At 38.0% G+C, this 17,138-nt stretch overlaps 1 protein-coding gene across 2 annotated transcripts in view; it reads right to left on the bottom strand.

Annotated features, from left to right (window-relative positions):
• ca10a (carbonic anhydrase Xa) overlaps positions 1–17,138 on the bottom strand; it is a 387,959-nt gene that overhangs the window by 10,765 nt on the left and 360,056 nt on the right. For both annotated transcript variants that reach the window (XM_028476950.1, XM_028476951.1), the window contains 2 exons: positions 12,075–12,170; positions 1,683–1,755 (listed from right to left, as the gene is read on the bottom strand). In XM_028476950.1, the coding sequence (XP_028332751.1) occupies positions 1,683–1,755; positions 12,075–12,170 (169 nt within the window). The remainder of the gene's footprint in view (positions 1–1,682; positions 1,756–12,074; positions 12,171–17,138) is intronic.

Genomic DNA, 17,138 nt, shown 5'->3' with positions numbered 1-17,138 from the left:
TTTCTGGAGCAAATATTTCCCCGGCGCAGTGTCTGTTTGACCTGAAACTTTGTCAACGGCTTTCAAATACCCTGAGTGTGTGTATCTGTTATTTTGGAGTAATTTGGTCATTTTAAAATGTTTATTTTTATTTTATTTCGCCTGGACGGCCCATTCAAGTTTACCCAGAAGCAAAACCTCTTCAGCATTTGACCTCAGGTTGTGAGGGGGCGCTAGCGCACCATCTATATCTATTTCACTGCACAGCTCCTCACAGAGGCGAGCTAGAGTCACGTGTGCGGCCAGAGCCAATCGCTGCGCACACAGCGAAGCAGACACGAACTGTAAACACACGAGTGAGGGAGAGGAAAACAGTTTAGACCGGAGAGGGGGAGGGGCGTCTGAGCAGCCATGCTCACACTGATAAACTAACAAAGCTCTCAAGTCTCACTGATTGGGCCTGATGTGAGTCACTGATGTGCGTGCATGTACACGGCTAAAGCGCGTGCGTGTGAGCCACGTAGTAGCGAGTCACACACACACACACACACACACACACACACACACACACACACACACACACACACACACACACACACACACACACACACACACACACACACCAAACAACAACAAAAATATGAAAATAACTCAATATACACAAAACTAAATATTTATAGAAAAAATACACAAAATGACAACGGAAATGCACAAAACTACACTAAAAAAGATACACAAAATAAGTCCAGAATCACACTACAATGGCAACAAAAAACAATAATTATACAAAAAATGCACAAAAACACAACAGGAAGATACAAAAATACACAGAATGACGTAAAACAAAAAACTGATCAATATTTATACAAAAAGTAGACAAAACGACAACAGAAATGCACAACATAATACAAAAAGGCTTCAAAAACACACAAAATGACAAACAACAAAAAATATGAAAATAACATGCACAAAACTAAATATATATACAAAAAAATACACAAAATGACAACAGAAATGCACCAAACTACACTAGAAAAGATAAAAAAAAATACACAAAATGAGTTCAGAATCACACTATAATGGCAACAAAAAGTATGCAAAAAATACACCGAATGAAAACAATATATAAATATATAAATTATATAAAAATGAGTAAAAAAAAAAAAAAACAAACACATTTATCATGCACATGTCCTTTAGAATTAAACCAGAGAAATCGCACATTTTACTTTGCACCCACACATAAAATCCATTATAACACTACAGAGTACAGAGTATGTACACGTCTTATACATCCAACCTTCAAACACATACTCATTTGGCCAATGAATGACAACTCTACTTAAGTTCCTCCCACTATATGAATACATACTTCCGACGGGCACTGTACTAGTTTAATTAATTGTGTATACTGTACCAAGATGGGCACTTTAATCAGCGCTAAGCTAAGTTAGCTAGGATCTTTGTTGGTAACATTATCATCTGAGTCACTGCGGATCCAGTTGGATTGAAACATTAAGATATAAGAAGACTCGTATTTATCTTTATTAATTGGTCATTTTAACAACTATATCTGAGCTCCATTCAAACAGCATGGATGTTTAATTTTCCACCATTAAATATGCAAACGATGCACAGAGAAGAGGACAGCCTGTAAAAGCCCCACCTTCAACAGCGGCACATGACAGGATTACTGTACTTACTCTTATATGTTATTCTGGTGATGGTGTCTCTGTTCAGCATTCGATTCAGGAATGAATTCGATGTCTCAGCAATCTGGATGATAGACACAAACAGAGGCAGGGCTGAGATTAAGCAGCACATTTAAAATGAAGCTAAATTTAACTGAACCAGGACAGTTGGGTTTAAAATAAAGCCTGTGTGTGTTTTTAATTTGTCATCTCTACACACACACACACACACACACGCACACGCACACACACACACACACACACACACACACACACACACACACACACACACACACACACACAATCATGTTTTTAAAAAAATGAAATATATTTGATGTTCGTCTTGAGCTGAATTTCCAAAAAGCTGTACAATTTACACTTTTATGCTCACAGAGTTAAAGAAAAAGTTAAACAACTGATTCAATGTGATGCAACGTGATGAAACCACAGCTATGCATCCTTTCATAGAGATCCATGTACTTATATATCTTAGAATCTACAGTTTCCTGTTTCATCCTGCAATGATACATTTCTAATTTAAAGGGACAGTATTATGAAAAAAAATCATTTTATAATAGTTTTTCAACAGTGATATACATTCCTTTAGCCTCATTCAGAGGGACAAAGTTGAAAAAGTTCTGTTTCCTTTGTTATTCCACATTTTGTAAAAAGTCAGCTCTAAATAGGAAAGTTGGATTTTTCTTACATTATGATGTCATAAGGTGGAAACTCCTCTTCCTGACAATCCTGGCTCCTCCTACCCTATAACTCATAATTCTCTGGTCTTTGGAGACAGCAGACGTGTTTTCGTTTGCTCCGATAACACGACCTTGGCTACAGCTGGCTACAGCTGAACAGCCTGAACAGCCTGAAAAACTGGGCCCAAGACTGAAGGAAAATGGTGAAAAAACCGCAGGGAGGCCCTTCAGAACCCAATTCGGGTTTGGAAGAGGTCAAGGAGATGATACGCGAGGGTCTACAAAACCTATCTGCCGAGATAAAGTCGTTGGAAAAGACGCTGGAAAACTCACTGGAAAGACTACAAAGCGAAACAAAGGTACTGAAAGAAAAGAATGAAAGAAATGCTGAAGAGATAAAATTGTTGAACGCGAGGGTTGAACAGCTGGAACAAAAGGAAAGAGAGAAAGATGTCATCATCACAGGCCTAAAGATAAAACCCAGGAGTGACGAAGAAACAAAATCGATTGAACAACAGGTCATTGACTTCCTGAAGTCGAAGGACATTGTCCTGAACCCTGACAACATCAACTCCTGCCATCTCCTGCCAAAGAGAAATGATACCAGAGCTGTAAAAATAACCTTCACGAATATAAAATTCAAAGGAGAAATAATCAAGCAAAGAAATAAACTCAAGGGAACGAAGGTGTACATCAATGAAAACCTGACGAAACAAAATGCAAGCATTGCATGGAAAGCACGCCAAATAAAAAAAGAAGGAAAGATTATGAAGACTTGGTCAAAAAACTGCAGGATTTACATCCTGGAAGAAGAGGACGGAAAACCAGTTCTCGTCAAAACGATGGACAACTTGGGAAAATACGAAGGATCCACCTAAACAACAACACTACTGATGGTAATCATGGATATGGACCCAGATCTATATAAACACTGGAAATAAAACTCAGACTGTGATTATTTTACGGAGACCGATTTAAATGTGAAACCAAGAGTAAAAAAGGTCTGTCATTTATTCATTTCAATTACTAGGTGGTGGGGTGAGTAAGGATTACATTAAATTTAAATTCAAAGTGTTTATTGTCATATGTGCAGTTAGAAACACGTTTTTTTTTTTTTTTTTTTTTTTTATACAATGAAATTACTGCCTTGCTTATGAGATATAATAATGTGTTTATACAAGTTAAATCTAACAGTGGAAAATACAACACTGCCAATAAAACTAACAACAGCAGTTAGAAACACGCTTATGAACTAAGATATATTACATTAAAATACTGCCTTGCTTGTGAACTGGGATGTAGTGATGTGTTTATACAAGTTGGATCTGATCCCATCATCAGACAGTGGAGGATACAACACTGCCAATGGAACTAACAACAGCTGGATTACCCTTGATGTAGAGACAAAACAAGGTGACATTGTGGATGAAAAGGGAAAAACCTTCCAAACACCTTCGAAAGAGGAACTATTCTTGAACTGGAGGAATGCTAACAACGTCTGGCAGGGAACAAGGCGAACACAAACAAAGATAGAGAGGACAACACTGACTACAGATGGACGTTCAGAAGAAATCAAGAATGTTTGACCAGAGAGACATGTAAACCCATGTAAATTTGCGATGGTAAAACAGGGGACGGGACCCGGATAAGCAAACTGCTTCTCTCGTCTCCTTTTTCGGCATGTACAAAAAAAAGAAAAAAAAAAAAAAAAAAAAAAAAAAAGTGAATGTAACCATGTCGGAAATAAACTGAATAAATAAATAAAAATAAATAAAACTCCATTGTAATTGTTTTTGCTTGTTTATGGATTCTGTGGCAACACATTTGGTTAGTTTTATTTTAAAGCAATTCTATAAGTGCAATTGTCCTTACTTAATTGTTCAAAGCTGCACAAACCCTGTTTTTGGTGTATGTCTATTTTGGAGTTGTAGCCCCCCCCCTCGGAGAAAAATGAATTAGCCGCCACTGCCAGTGAGCCCACAAATACAAGCCTGCTCCCTAACCACTAGTCCCTTTATCCACAGGTAATATATTTATGTTCAGTACATAGATAATCCAGTATATAGATAATCCAGTATGTAGATAATCCAGTATATACATAGATAATTCAGTATGTAGATAATCCAGTATATATGTAGATAATCCAGTATATATGTAGATAATCCAGTATATATGCAGATAATCCAGTATATAGATAATCCAGTATATAGATATTCCAGTATATAGATAATCCAGTATATAGATAATCCAGTATATAGATATTCCAGTATATAGATAATCCAGTATATAGATAATCCAGTATATAGATAATCCAGTATATATGTAGATAATCCAGTATATAGATAATCCAGTATATAGATAATCCAGTATATAGATATTCCAGTATATAGATAATCCAGTATATAGATAATCCAGTATATAGATAATCCAAAGCGCAGTGTGAGCGCTCACAATAAATTTCACTTTTAGTAACAGTTATATTGCCTCGATCGTATCACCTTTGACATGATCTGACGTGTTTGTGACCCAAGGCAATGCAGCAGTTGCACTAAACAGTGCACCATCACCTTAAAAGGACTATTACTGTGGTCAGTAGAGGTGAGGAGGAAAAGAAAGTGTTTGAAACAGCTGACTGGCTCCGCTACTGCTGTGATAAACACACACCGTGGAGCAGCATTTGTCGGACTCACAATCACAATAGCCTCTTAAATATTCATGTGTTTTACTGTAATGTGCAGTGAGTGTGAGTGTATGTAATCACCCTCTCCTAGAGCGAGGCATGAAGTCTGAGTCTACAGACACGCCCACTCACTTTTCAGAGGCTAAAACTTTGTAAAACAGGCGGGTTTTGAAAAATAAAACCTCAAGTACTGTGTTTTTGGGGTTCTTAAAAAAAATGTTGATGGGTGAAAAATAGCGTCATACTGGACCTTTAAATCAGTGTTTCAGAATTGAAGTTCAAACATAAAAAATAACAGCCTCTTCACACAGTTTGTTGTAGTTACTTTCTGTTCCTGCAGAGTTGATTATAAACGACTCTGAAAACATGTTTTACAATTTATAATGTGTTAATGTTGTGAACACACATCCTTTGGATTTGGAGTGTGTGTCCAATATGGAGATCTACCAGTCATTTTATATCTACTTCATAAATAAATCAGAACGACACAGACACCAGAGATGTAACCCACAGTAACCATTCACATTGTGCGCCCCAACCCCACCCCCCACACCCACAAGGCCTTCATAGTAAAGCTAAAGGTCTTTGCTAAAGTCAAGTGTGTGTATGTCGCAGCGTCCCCCTGGTACCTGGCCTCATTTCCCCTCCTCACAAGTGTTCTGAAGTCTTCTTTTCTTTATTTAGTGAAATCCCTCTCCGTTGGGAAATTGCTTTTCTATCCTTCTTTGAACAAATCCACACGTACTGACCCTGTGATTTCTACCCACTTTCCCTTTACCTGATTGTGCTCTGGATACAGACCAAGCCTTTTAGCTTTCCAGAGAATGATGTTCACAAGTCTTGCTCTAATTTACCTCTACACAGGAAGAAAAGTCTGTTCAAATCGATTTCAAAATAAGGCTTCTAATATGGCATCTTCTTAAATGAAAATCAATCAAATATGGTAAATCTTACTTACTTTTAGACCAATTTATTTTTTTCTTTGCATCACAATATTTTCTGTCAGAAGAATTTTTATAAAAGCAGTTTTTTTGCTGCTGTTATCGATTTAGGGAGGATAGTGCAGCAGATTAAATGCATATTTCAAGAGAATCGATCACTTTGGTAAAAGCATGACATTTGGCACAAATACTCTCTAAGTCAGTGATTCTCAACTGCTGGGTCGGCACCCAAAAGTGGGTTGCGGACCTGGATGGGTCGCGGACAGCTGATCATAAAAAAATGAATATTCAATGTCTCTCATGTTGGACATGTTTTTTAGATTGAAAGAAACTTTTCTTTTGACAGGCATTCTGTGAAATGCATGTTGCACAGGAAATTTTATAGATTTATGTTTTTAAAAAGATTATATATGTGTGTTTTCAGCAGCTATTTTTAAAAAACTTGGCAAAATGTGGTTCGCTGGGTGAGACCAGTTGAGAACTCCTGCTCTAAGGGCCACTATTTTGGAAAAAGGTGTTGGACACTCAAAAATTCATTATGGCGGCCATTTTTCAAGATTGCTGGTTATTATGTAACCAAAAAATGCTCGGCAAACACGGTGTCAGTGGAAAGGTGTGGTCTGCCCCTGAGTAGAGTCAGGACTGCGCCCGCTAGAGGCAAAACACTCAATCAAGGTGCAAAAAAAATAGCCACCATTGGGGAAAATCAAAAAATTATTGGATCTGGTCAAACGAGGAGACTGCAGAAAGGTCTGGCCTTCCGAGTCCAAATATGTGCATCCCTCTCGGGCAGAGTTAGAACTGCGCCTGCTAGAGGTGAAACACTCAATCAAGGTGCACAAAAAATAGCCACCATTGCTAATGCCATTTTCCAAAATTTTGTGCCAATTTTCATGCTTTTATACCAAAGTGATCAGTTTTTTTTTTACTAATCAGCTGCACTAAGGAGGGACCTTTTCAAAAGACAATAGATTCAATTAAGTTAGAAAATATCCACATTGTTTTTGTTGGGATTCAACCCTAAGTTTTGGGGCTCCTAAAGCCTTCTTTCATTCAGATACTTTTACTGTTTTAGTTTTCAGTTGTTCAAGGCATTTACAAGGAGTTGTTGCTATTAACTCAGCTATTTTCAAAAATTCTACCCCCCTCAGTGCCAGCACTTTTTGAGCATTTGACTGATTTTTAAAGACCCACAGAATATTTTGTACAATGAATATCTGAAGTCTCACATAATTCTGAAAGATTGAAGTCTCTACTTTCAACAGAAAAAAATAATTGTTTCTAGCTTGTTTCGTTCTTCTGTAGCAGTTGAATAGAGGCAAGTTTCACACAAATCGTCAGTTTGTGACAAAAAGCTGAGAAAAACGGCTTTTTCTGAAAAAATCTATTAGTGACTTTGAAGCAATTTTTTGCTTTAGTGACACCTCAACATTGGTTTCCTTCTATAAAACTAAAAGAACAACACTGAGACCGGGCTTTTGATGGCAACATTATTATTATTATTATTATTATTATTTTGTTATCTATGTCAGAAGTGAATGGATTTCTTACTGTATTTTGGCATTCCTCCAAGTCTCTCCCCCCGTCATTCACACAGACGCAACTTCCTCTTCCTCCCGACATGCAGAGATGACCGTTTAGCCCGGTTAGTTTATGGTTTTATTTCATGATCACAGCATAATCAATAATCCACTCTGGTCCACACATGTTCTGTGTTAGTATGTGGAGCTGCTGGATACTTCACAATATCACTTCATAGCGCCATAAACTCCCTCGTCCCTGCTTCTTCTTGCTGGATTTTTGGGACGTACTGGAAACAAACCTGAAACAATTGTGTATTGTGAAACTGCAGAAGCTCATGGAAGTGATGCCACAGCTAATGTGAGATGGAATCTAAGCGAGTGTGTATTAGACCAGAGGTGTATTCCATAAAGGAGGGTAAACAAATTCTGAGTCTATCCATAAACTCTGGATCAACATACCCCGCGATGGGAAACTCTGGGTATCGGATTCCATTACAGCTGGTATGAAGTGGGTTAATCAACCCTGAGTATGTAAACCTTGGGTTAATTACGTGAACGTGCGCAATAAAAAGCCATCATCAATGGATCAGAGATTCACTCGAGCTGCCATGGCAACCAAACGCAGAGAGTGATTTATTCACCCTGATGGTGAAATAAGCCGGTGTTTGAGGAATATGAGCCTGTTCTAAAGGTGTGTTCAGTCTTCAGTGACTATAGTTGCTTAAATCACCCGTAATTAGTCACACTTTATGGTCGCTTCATCACTTTATTGCTTCAGTGACGTGACGAGTGAAGAATAATATGAATAAAATGTGTCTGAGGAGGCGTGTCAGCAGCATAGGATGTCTGCATAGAGAGCCCTCCTGTTACACTGGATATAAAGACAGTGACTGCTGCTTCATATCACATCATTTATATTGATTCTTAATGTAATATTGTCGCCAGAGTCATCTCAACGTCCTAAAACATGTCATAAAAATTCCCTGAAGCGGGATGCGAACCCACTACCCATCGCTTCCAAGAGCAGCGTCACAATTCATTGCTCCATCATAACTTCATAGATGTATGATCTACAGATTTAACTGTATAACAATATAAAACAACAATCGAGCCTAAAAAGTGGATTTATTTAAATTATCATCTCATCCTTTATATTATCTACAGGTTTTTATTCAGTGAACTTTACTACAGACGTCAGTAGATGTTTTAATGTAGATCAACCTCTCAGTGTGTTTCACTTAATGATCTACATCTACATTGTTAGAAATAAAACTACCGTTTGCACAAAAAAAAAAAAAAAAAAAAGTAAAGCAACACAACATTAGTAATGATGTGAACACGTCTGTGGTGTGTGATGTTACTAATGTGTTTCAGAGAAAAGTGTTAAGGTTCATTAAAGTGTTCAGAAATTATGTTCAGGTGGGCGGAGCCAGGTAGAAACCCAGGGTTTCTTTGATAAAACCTGCTAGCGACCAGGTTTAGTTCACGGACAATGTTGCCATGGTAACATACTCAGAGAAGAACATACCTGGGATCCTCAGTGTGGAGTTACAGAGTCTCAACAACTCTGTCTCCACCCTTTCCTCTGCACACACCCAACACAGCATAACGTGGATGGCTGTTCATCATAGGAATGGGATCCACACAAGGTTCCTGCTGCTTAACAGAAGGTTTTCCTTGCCACCATGATGAATTCATGTTGGGTGTGGGATACATATGTATGTGTATATACGTATATATGCATATGTGTGTATCCATGAAATGAAGAGTCCGTCCTTAAGACTGCTCTACTGTAAAGTGTCTTGAGATACCATTGGTTATGATTTGGCGCTATACAAATAAAGATTGATTGATTGATACCTCGTGTTTAGGAATGAGATACTCAGAGTTTCCCTCATTTCAGCCTGAACATACTCAGAGTTTGAACATAACCTGCTTTATGGAATAAACATATGTTTTCTTTTTGCACAATGATAAATAAAAAAATGCTTAGTCATTCCACTTGTCCTTAAACAAAGTGACTTTATAGTTTTGTACAGTGTTACATTCATGCTCCAACTCCCACTCACTAAGTTAATAGAGGGAGTTTCTGAGCGAACAAACACACTTGATGCATCAGTTCTTTAGGACAGTTCATGGTCCCATTCTGTTCTGACCTTGGGGAGCTCATTAATGGGTGACACTTGAACTTTCCAAGTCTTTGGTGGATTATTTGCTCTGACTTTGAGTGTCTCTCACATCTTTTCCTCATATTCTAGGAATAAACTGGAAAATTCTCCCCCTCTCTGCTCGTACGATACAAACCCGAGGATCACATTGTGTGGTTTTACTAGACATTTATGGAGCTAAATGTTTGTGATTGTTGGTAGGGTGTTTGAGCTCACATTGACAGATGAAGAATAAATACTGTGTCGTACGATGTCACGTTAATCACACCACAAAACATGGGTCTAAAACAGAGAAGGGCAACTTTTATCACAGCAGGGCTACAAAAATGTGTCTTTTTTTCCCCACATTTTAATGTTGTCATTTTGTATATTTTTCTCTCATCTTTTGTGTTCTTGAAGTCTTTTTTGTGTATTTCTTTTCTTGTTTGACGTATTTTTCTCTTATTTTATATATATTTGGAGTCATTTTGTGTATTTTTCTGTCACTGATGTTAATATTCTATTTTTCCAATGACTATAACTTGTTTCACAGCACATCTATATTATATTGTTAATATGATTGTCTCTTGTAAAATTATTTTGTGACTCCTCTGAATGTGTGGTTTAAAGCTTTTTTCATATACTTAAAATTAGCATCTAAAATAATTGAATTAGTGGAGTACAGATTAAAAAAACACAATATATCTTCTCTTGTGGTTCACACATTTTTACAAACTAGTTCATTTGTTCACCAGTAAAGTGAACAAACACTTTTTACAGTGTTTTGTGATTAAACTGATGTTTTTAAAGCGTGGGGTAGTGTATAGCTTTAAATATCTGTGTTGGTTTATGTTAAATGCATAAACATATATAAGATTGTTTCGTTCTAATCAAAAGTTGATGGAGCAACAGAACCACATCATCTGCAAAAGCAGTGACCCAATCCTGAGGCCTCCAAACCTGTGTCTAGGAATTATGTCCATGAAAGTTAGGAACATAATTGGCTGAGTCAGCGACATTGAACCTGAGTCAACACAGAGGTGCTCTTCTAAACTAAGTTCCATCAAGGTCTGTTTTTTATCCAAACCAGCAGATGGTGAGCAAACATCCATCAACCACATTGTGGTAGGAATTAAACTCTTGTATTTTTTCTGCTGGATCTTTGAAACCAAAGATAAAACAATCATGAACAGAATCTTTGGACTCTCATGAACTGAAGATCAGAGCCTCAGCTTATCATGAAATACGTTTTCTACCATCTTTCAACCATTGTGCAATGTGTAATACAAGGCCGTCCAATTAGGGGCCAAGCAATTGGTTTTGGCCCGCTGTCCGTTTTTGAAAATGTTATTTATTTATTTATTTTTATAAATATATATTTTGGAGCATGTTCTACTCTCTATAGTACTCTATATAATCTCTATTTCAACCAAAATTAATGTAATACAGTAGTGATTTACAAGAAAAAAGCTAAAGCTGATGTACAATTACATTATTTTTCTTGAATTTTAAAGGATTGTTTCAAGGCAGTGGAAAATATAGTGTTTTGATGGTATAAACAGGGTGTGTTTGTCCCATTTTATTGAATTTATGCCAAGAAACACAATAAAGAAAAGTCTTCTTCAATTTCATAACTACTTTTAGTGTTTATTTTGGACAGTTAAATTATTAACACATGTAATTTCACGCACTGGAACATGAATGTTTAGTTTTTGGCCCTTCAATTAGAAGGATTTGGGGACCCCTGGTCTAGTCTATAGGCATGGGTAGGGAATTTGGTACTTTTTTAAGTACAGACCGAATTCATTTGGTTCTACATCGTACCGATTCACGTAAAATCTAACGTTACCATGTTTCGATACCTAAACGCATCCCTGTGAATGTGAGAAGATTTCCCGTGCAATACCTGAACACACCATTAAATTGTGCTGTTCACACACATGCATGTAATGTAGAGCCCTGTCACATAGAGCTGCTTTTTAATTTGTGGATTATAATGTGCCTACAATGCAAACAGATGAATGTTGGTTTGATATTTTTGTTAAAGATGTTATTATTATGAGAAAAAAATATGGGAAATTGAAATTTTATTATTGACCATTTATTACCACACAAAAGTACCAAAAAATGGTACTGTTGAGTACCGATACCGATTCACAGGTACCGAGTATCGGTTAAATTGTGAAAGGAACCCATCCCTACTATTATACAGTATATTTATTATTGAATATCTGCTTATACATCTGAACATTTTCGTCAAAATTCCTAAATATATTAGTTTTGCCTGTTTTCCTTCACACACCTCAGACTCTTAGTGAGATGAATCTTTTCTGATCTGGTGTGTGTGTGTGTGTGTGTGTGTGTGGCCTTCTATGCTACCTACCGTAGCGTTAAACTGGACTCCGACAGACTCACCTTCATAAATATGGACACGATGACCAATCCGTTGGGGCTTTTAGCAGCTTCTGTGTAGTTGGTGTACAGCTCATGGTTGTAGTGAATCAATTGAACCTGAAACACAACAACACACAATGTTGGTTCCTGAGGAAAAAAAAAATAAAATGCAACAAACAGATATTTTACCCGCCAAAATAAGAGCTCAGCAGTGACTAGAGAGAGAAGACCTTGGATTTGAGCACTAATGCGTTCCTTTGTACCAGAGCTTCTATAAATCTATCCCCTTAGATACAGTACATCATGTCCGATGATTTAAAAGCAGGAATCAATAGCTCAGGTAATAGAATGAGATGATGATGGGAACATTTTTACACTCAGTGCAGGAATGAAAAGAAATAGATAAAAAGTACGGCTGCTGTCATGGTTCTATCCAAGGCCAGCCCACACTCATCACCAGGTTAATGTTTCACTGACGCAGATGCTTTCTCTACTTCAGCTGCTCACATTCTCTGCCCTTTAACAAGGCTTCAAGGTGGGCAGCGCTTCAGTAAAAAGTACTGAATGTGAATCCTACCATTTAAAAAAAACAAACTTTTATAACAACAGGAAGTGTGGAGAATGGATGCATTTCTTTTGATGTGGATTTCTCAGAACATTTCATACCCGAAATGACACAAAACAGCTCTTTATTTTCCTGTCAAAAGCAGGACTGATACGTAGGCATCATGAGTGTGATGTGCATCTCAAACAGTTTATATGAGGACAATAATCGCGCTATGCTAAATGCTATACGTAAGTTCACAGTGCATTAGTGAATTGATACAGCATGGCCACTGCTGCTACATTCTCTAGCTAGAGACAAAAGAGAAGCTTGTTTAGAGGAAAAACGACAGCTTTTAAAAGATGGAGACCAACACCTGAGCTACCAGACCTTCAGCAAAGATAAGGTCAGAACATGGTTGGTACTTTCTACAGTGAATGGAGCATTTTGTGTTTCCAACACCAACAACAGATGTGCTGCCGTGTCATGAGATATATGTTGTTGGGAGAGTATGGAGGCTATATTAAATAATTGTTTATGTTTCTTTAATAGTGTTTATGATGGCTAAACACTTGTTCATATGGATCTTGTTGGGTTTTTTCTTTCTTATTATGAATTTTATATTTTGATAAGCGCATTGAGATGACTTTGTTGTACAATGCTTTATACAAAAAAAGTTGATTCAAATTGAATTAACACTTGTCAGCAGAAACATATGAAATTGTCATTGGTGGTCTCAATTTGCAACGTGCCTACCCAACCCTAGTGGTCACGGCACGTCACTGGTATGAGTATTAAGTTAGTATGAGTAGTATGTTAGTATGAATAGTACCAGTAGTGGAACAAATCAGAGCTGGAGGGCTAATGACCAGGCCCTTTTAACCCAAATAATAAAGCTCATGATAACATCATTTTACAACATACACATGCCCACAACAGCAGGGCTAACACTTTTTAACACCACAGAGAGCGACTATGTCATTTTGAAGTCCATCAAACGGACATGAATTATAACAAAACAAGAGAACAACAAAAACATTAGGATGGTCACTAACACAACTTCAAAGCATCTCAGCACCACGGACAGCGAGCGCTTTATTTTGACATCCACTTTAACTATTTCATCTCAGAGCCTGTATCAGTAAATATAAAGTTTAGTAAAACTGTTCACAAACACTATTTAATATGAAGTGCTATAGACCTACTCACCACTATTTGAAGGACATACGACGAGCCTTGTGCTCCATGAACTCGTCCACGATGTTCTGTATGTTTATTTTCTTTGTTCTCTCATTCTCTATGGACAACATGACAAGTCCACTCAGTCTCTCCTGTCCCACTGTGCTCCTCAACTGGTTTTTAATACGTTTTAACTTGGAGAATGAGTGGGACACGTGACTGACGTGCACACACATACTCAGAAACAGAAACCATGTTGTTTACATAATGTGACACTTCAAAAATTTAAAAAATGGCAATGAATGAACCACAGTTAAAGCTCGTAAATAGTTTATAATATGTAGAAAGTTTATCACCTGAGGACGCGGACGCTTATTTAAGGAAACTCACTTTAAGTACAGGTGAACGATTGTGGGACACATGCAGCGTTCCTGAAAACAAGTGGTCATCTGATGTGTGCTCCTGACCCGATATTCACTGGCCAGACATTTATAAATATCTGATAGAAAAACCCAGTGTATAAACAAAAGAAAAGCTAAAAACATTAAGTCTCTAGATGTTTAGAACTCTTATGAACGGGCAGGTAGGACGGCTGCTGTACTCCTGTTAACAAAGGTTTCCGTGTATTTCTGTGTATTCTGATCAGTTTCAATGGATGAGTTTCCATGTCTACATTAAGTCTCCTCCTCACTGCTCCACGTCTGCGTATCAGTCCATTTACAGCTTTTTATGGTCACTTTTTACTGGGTCCAGACTGAGATAACGCTCCGTCTGCTCCCGTGCACCATTGTCTCAGCAGTCCTCTGGTTGTTTTACACTGAGCCTGATGCACCTAATTTAGTATGCATACGTCACACAAAATGGGTCTATTTAGCGCCTGTATAAATCTGTATGATGGGTGACTGCCTATACTCTGGGCACTAGTCATGGGAGGACCCGCCTCCTCCAGCTCCCCTGAGCCGTAGTAAAGGCCCCGCCTATAGCTCCGCCCTTGAGTAGTACGTTAATATGAGTAGTTGGTTAGCATGAGTAGTATGTTAGTGTTAGTATGAGTACGTTAGTGTGACATTTCCAACACAGCCTGTGTCTTATGTGATTAAAGAAAATTATCGTCTCCAGCAGCTTCTTTTATTTTCAAAATAAAGAACTGTTTGGAGGGAAATCATTTTCTGTAATTTTCTTCTTCATGGATCTAATTTTCTGTCAAAGTGTAAAACAATACAATTCCATCAAACTGCAGAGCTTCTCATCACCTCAAGCGTCACTGCTACTGCTTTAATCCTTTCACAGTAAAACACACAATGAACTTGTGTGAGAATAAAAACAGTCAAAAGCTCATTTCCAGCACAAAACGGTCATAATGATTTCACTCCAGCTCTTCTTACTTTCATAAACCTCTAATTCTCCTTGTGTGGCACAGACTGTACAGGAGAATATAAATATACACATGGAAGAACCAGTAATTATGAAAAGCTCAACTAGGGCATTGCTGAGCGACAGAATGTCTATAAATGCAATCAGGCCAAGAAGGGAAGTGATTAGGGCCCAACGTTGATCTGATTAGATTTGAGGGGAGAGCAGCACTACTCATCCACTCTCCCTCAATGACAAATTGTTTTGTTTGCTGCTGGTGGGCAATAAAAGGCCAGCCTGAGCCATAATAAAGTGAGATGCTTCGCCAATTTGAGAAAGGAAAAGAAAGCGGGCATAAAATAAAGAAGGTAATTAGTAATGAGCAGAAGGAAGGCTATGGTGCATGTACGGCCTGCAGCTTTTTATGATTTATTACACAGTCCCTCTGTTTCTGTCTCACACCAGCCACTGGACTCTGGGACATCTCTACCTCTGACAGACACAGGATTCATTTTCTATTCAGTCACAGTGTCACAGACGGAGGAATCCACAGACATTCAGAGACGCTAGCTGCGTTTCCGTTACAGGTTTTCACAAAGTAAAAGCAATATTTCTAAATGTCGACAAAGTATAATTGCTCTTTGAACGTGTTTCCATTTAACGTTGTTTTGGAGCCTCGTAACTCCTGTAAAATCTCATCCCGCGAGACTCTGCTGCAGGAAGACGGACACTCAGAACCTCCTTATAACTCAGAATTAGAATCACAATCATTTATTAATGGCCGAACAACAGCGTTGGTGGAATTTGTTTTCAGTACAGCACAGCATGCTCACATCTCCTGTGTCTGTTACATACATACAGATAGTCAAACAATGTGTCCGTAAGACAGTGAGGAACAAACTATTCTTAAATGTGGCACAAACCACGCTCTGCATCATCAAATCACTTTAAATCTTCACATCTGTAGAGCCTCTGATTTCCTGTTTCAAAATGTCCCCAACTTCATTTCAGCGTTTACCTATTTTTGTTTCATCAGTTTACACCATTTACTTTTGTTTTGTCATCGTTCCTTAAACAGATTTCATGATTACAGGCGATTAAACTTCCTGAAATGTATATGACAAAACATGTGTTTAATGTACAATGATTTTATACCTTGAGGCATAATCTTTGGAGAGTCGCCATTTTGGTCTGGATATGATGCACGTTTGTTGATTTAAATAAATGGTGCATTGTGGGAGGTAGAGAAAAAACAGGTGTGTTTACATTGTGGGAAGTGTAGTTTTTCAGCAGCCATGTGTATCCTCTCCCTCAGTGATAAAGGTTGTACGTTAGGAGAGGATTAAATATCACCTTTCTCACCAACTTCCTGCATCCTGTGAGCCTCCACCATCAGAATTAGCCTAACATACGGAGATGTTGTTACAGTAGCAGCAGAAACGAGCCATGGCTGAGTAGTTACAGTAGGCGATAGAAAAATATGGTTATAAACTGTGATGAAAGCTGCGTGAAAGGATATCTGTTCATTGATTGGATGATACTCCACTACCTCTGAGGATCAGCACCTGACAGCGCCCTAACCAACAGGTAAGTTCTCCTGACAGAGTTCATCATTTAGCCACGAGGAAATAAGAGGGAACAATGTGGTGGGGGTGTGGTTAGTGCCAGATTCTCTGTGGGCTTAGCCCATTAGCTTAGCCCATTAGCTTAGCCCACAGATCCGTCTCATAGCAGCTCAGCTTGATGTTTTAACTGTGTATGCTGTACAGATATTATGGAGCCAACATCTGGATAACTCTGACTTAGTGACGTTATTTGGCTCAAAAACGCAAAATAAATGTTTCTGTGGGTTTTTCTTTTGTCGTTATAACAACCATTGGCTTTAGACCAATGGAACACTGTTGCCTAGCTACAGAAATCAAACAAATGTGCGTCAAATCCTGATCAAATAGGCGAGTCGTCATAGTTAATGCCCCAAGGTATAAAAAAACTAATTATTTTTTTAATTG

The sequence above is a fragment of the Gouania willdenowi genome, chromosome 19 (genome assembly GCF_900634775.1).
Source record: "Gouania willdenowi chromosome 19, fGouWil2.1, whole genome shotgun sequence".
Classification (NCBI taxonomy): domain Eukaryota; kingdom Metazoa; phylum Chordata; class Actinopteri; order Blenniiformes; family Gobiesocidae; genus Gouania; species Gouania willdenowi.
The sequence above is the reverse complement of the archived record's forward strand: the minus strand, read 5'-3'. Positions and strand labels throughout refer to the sequence as shown.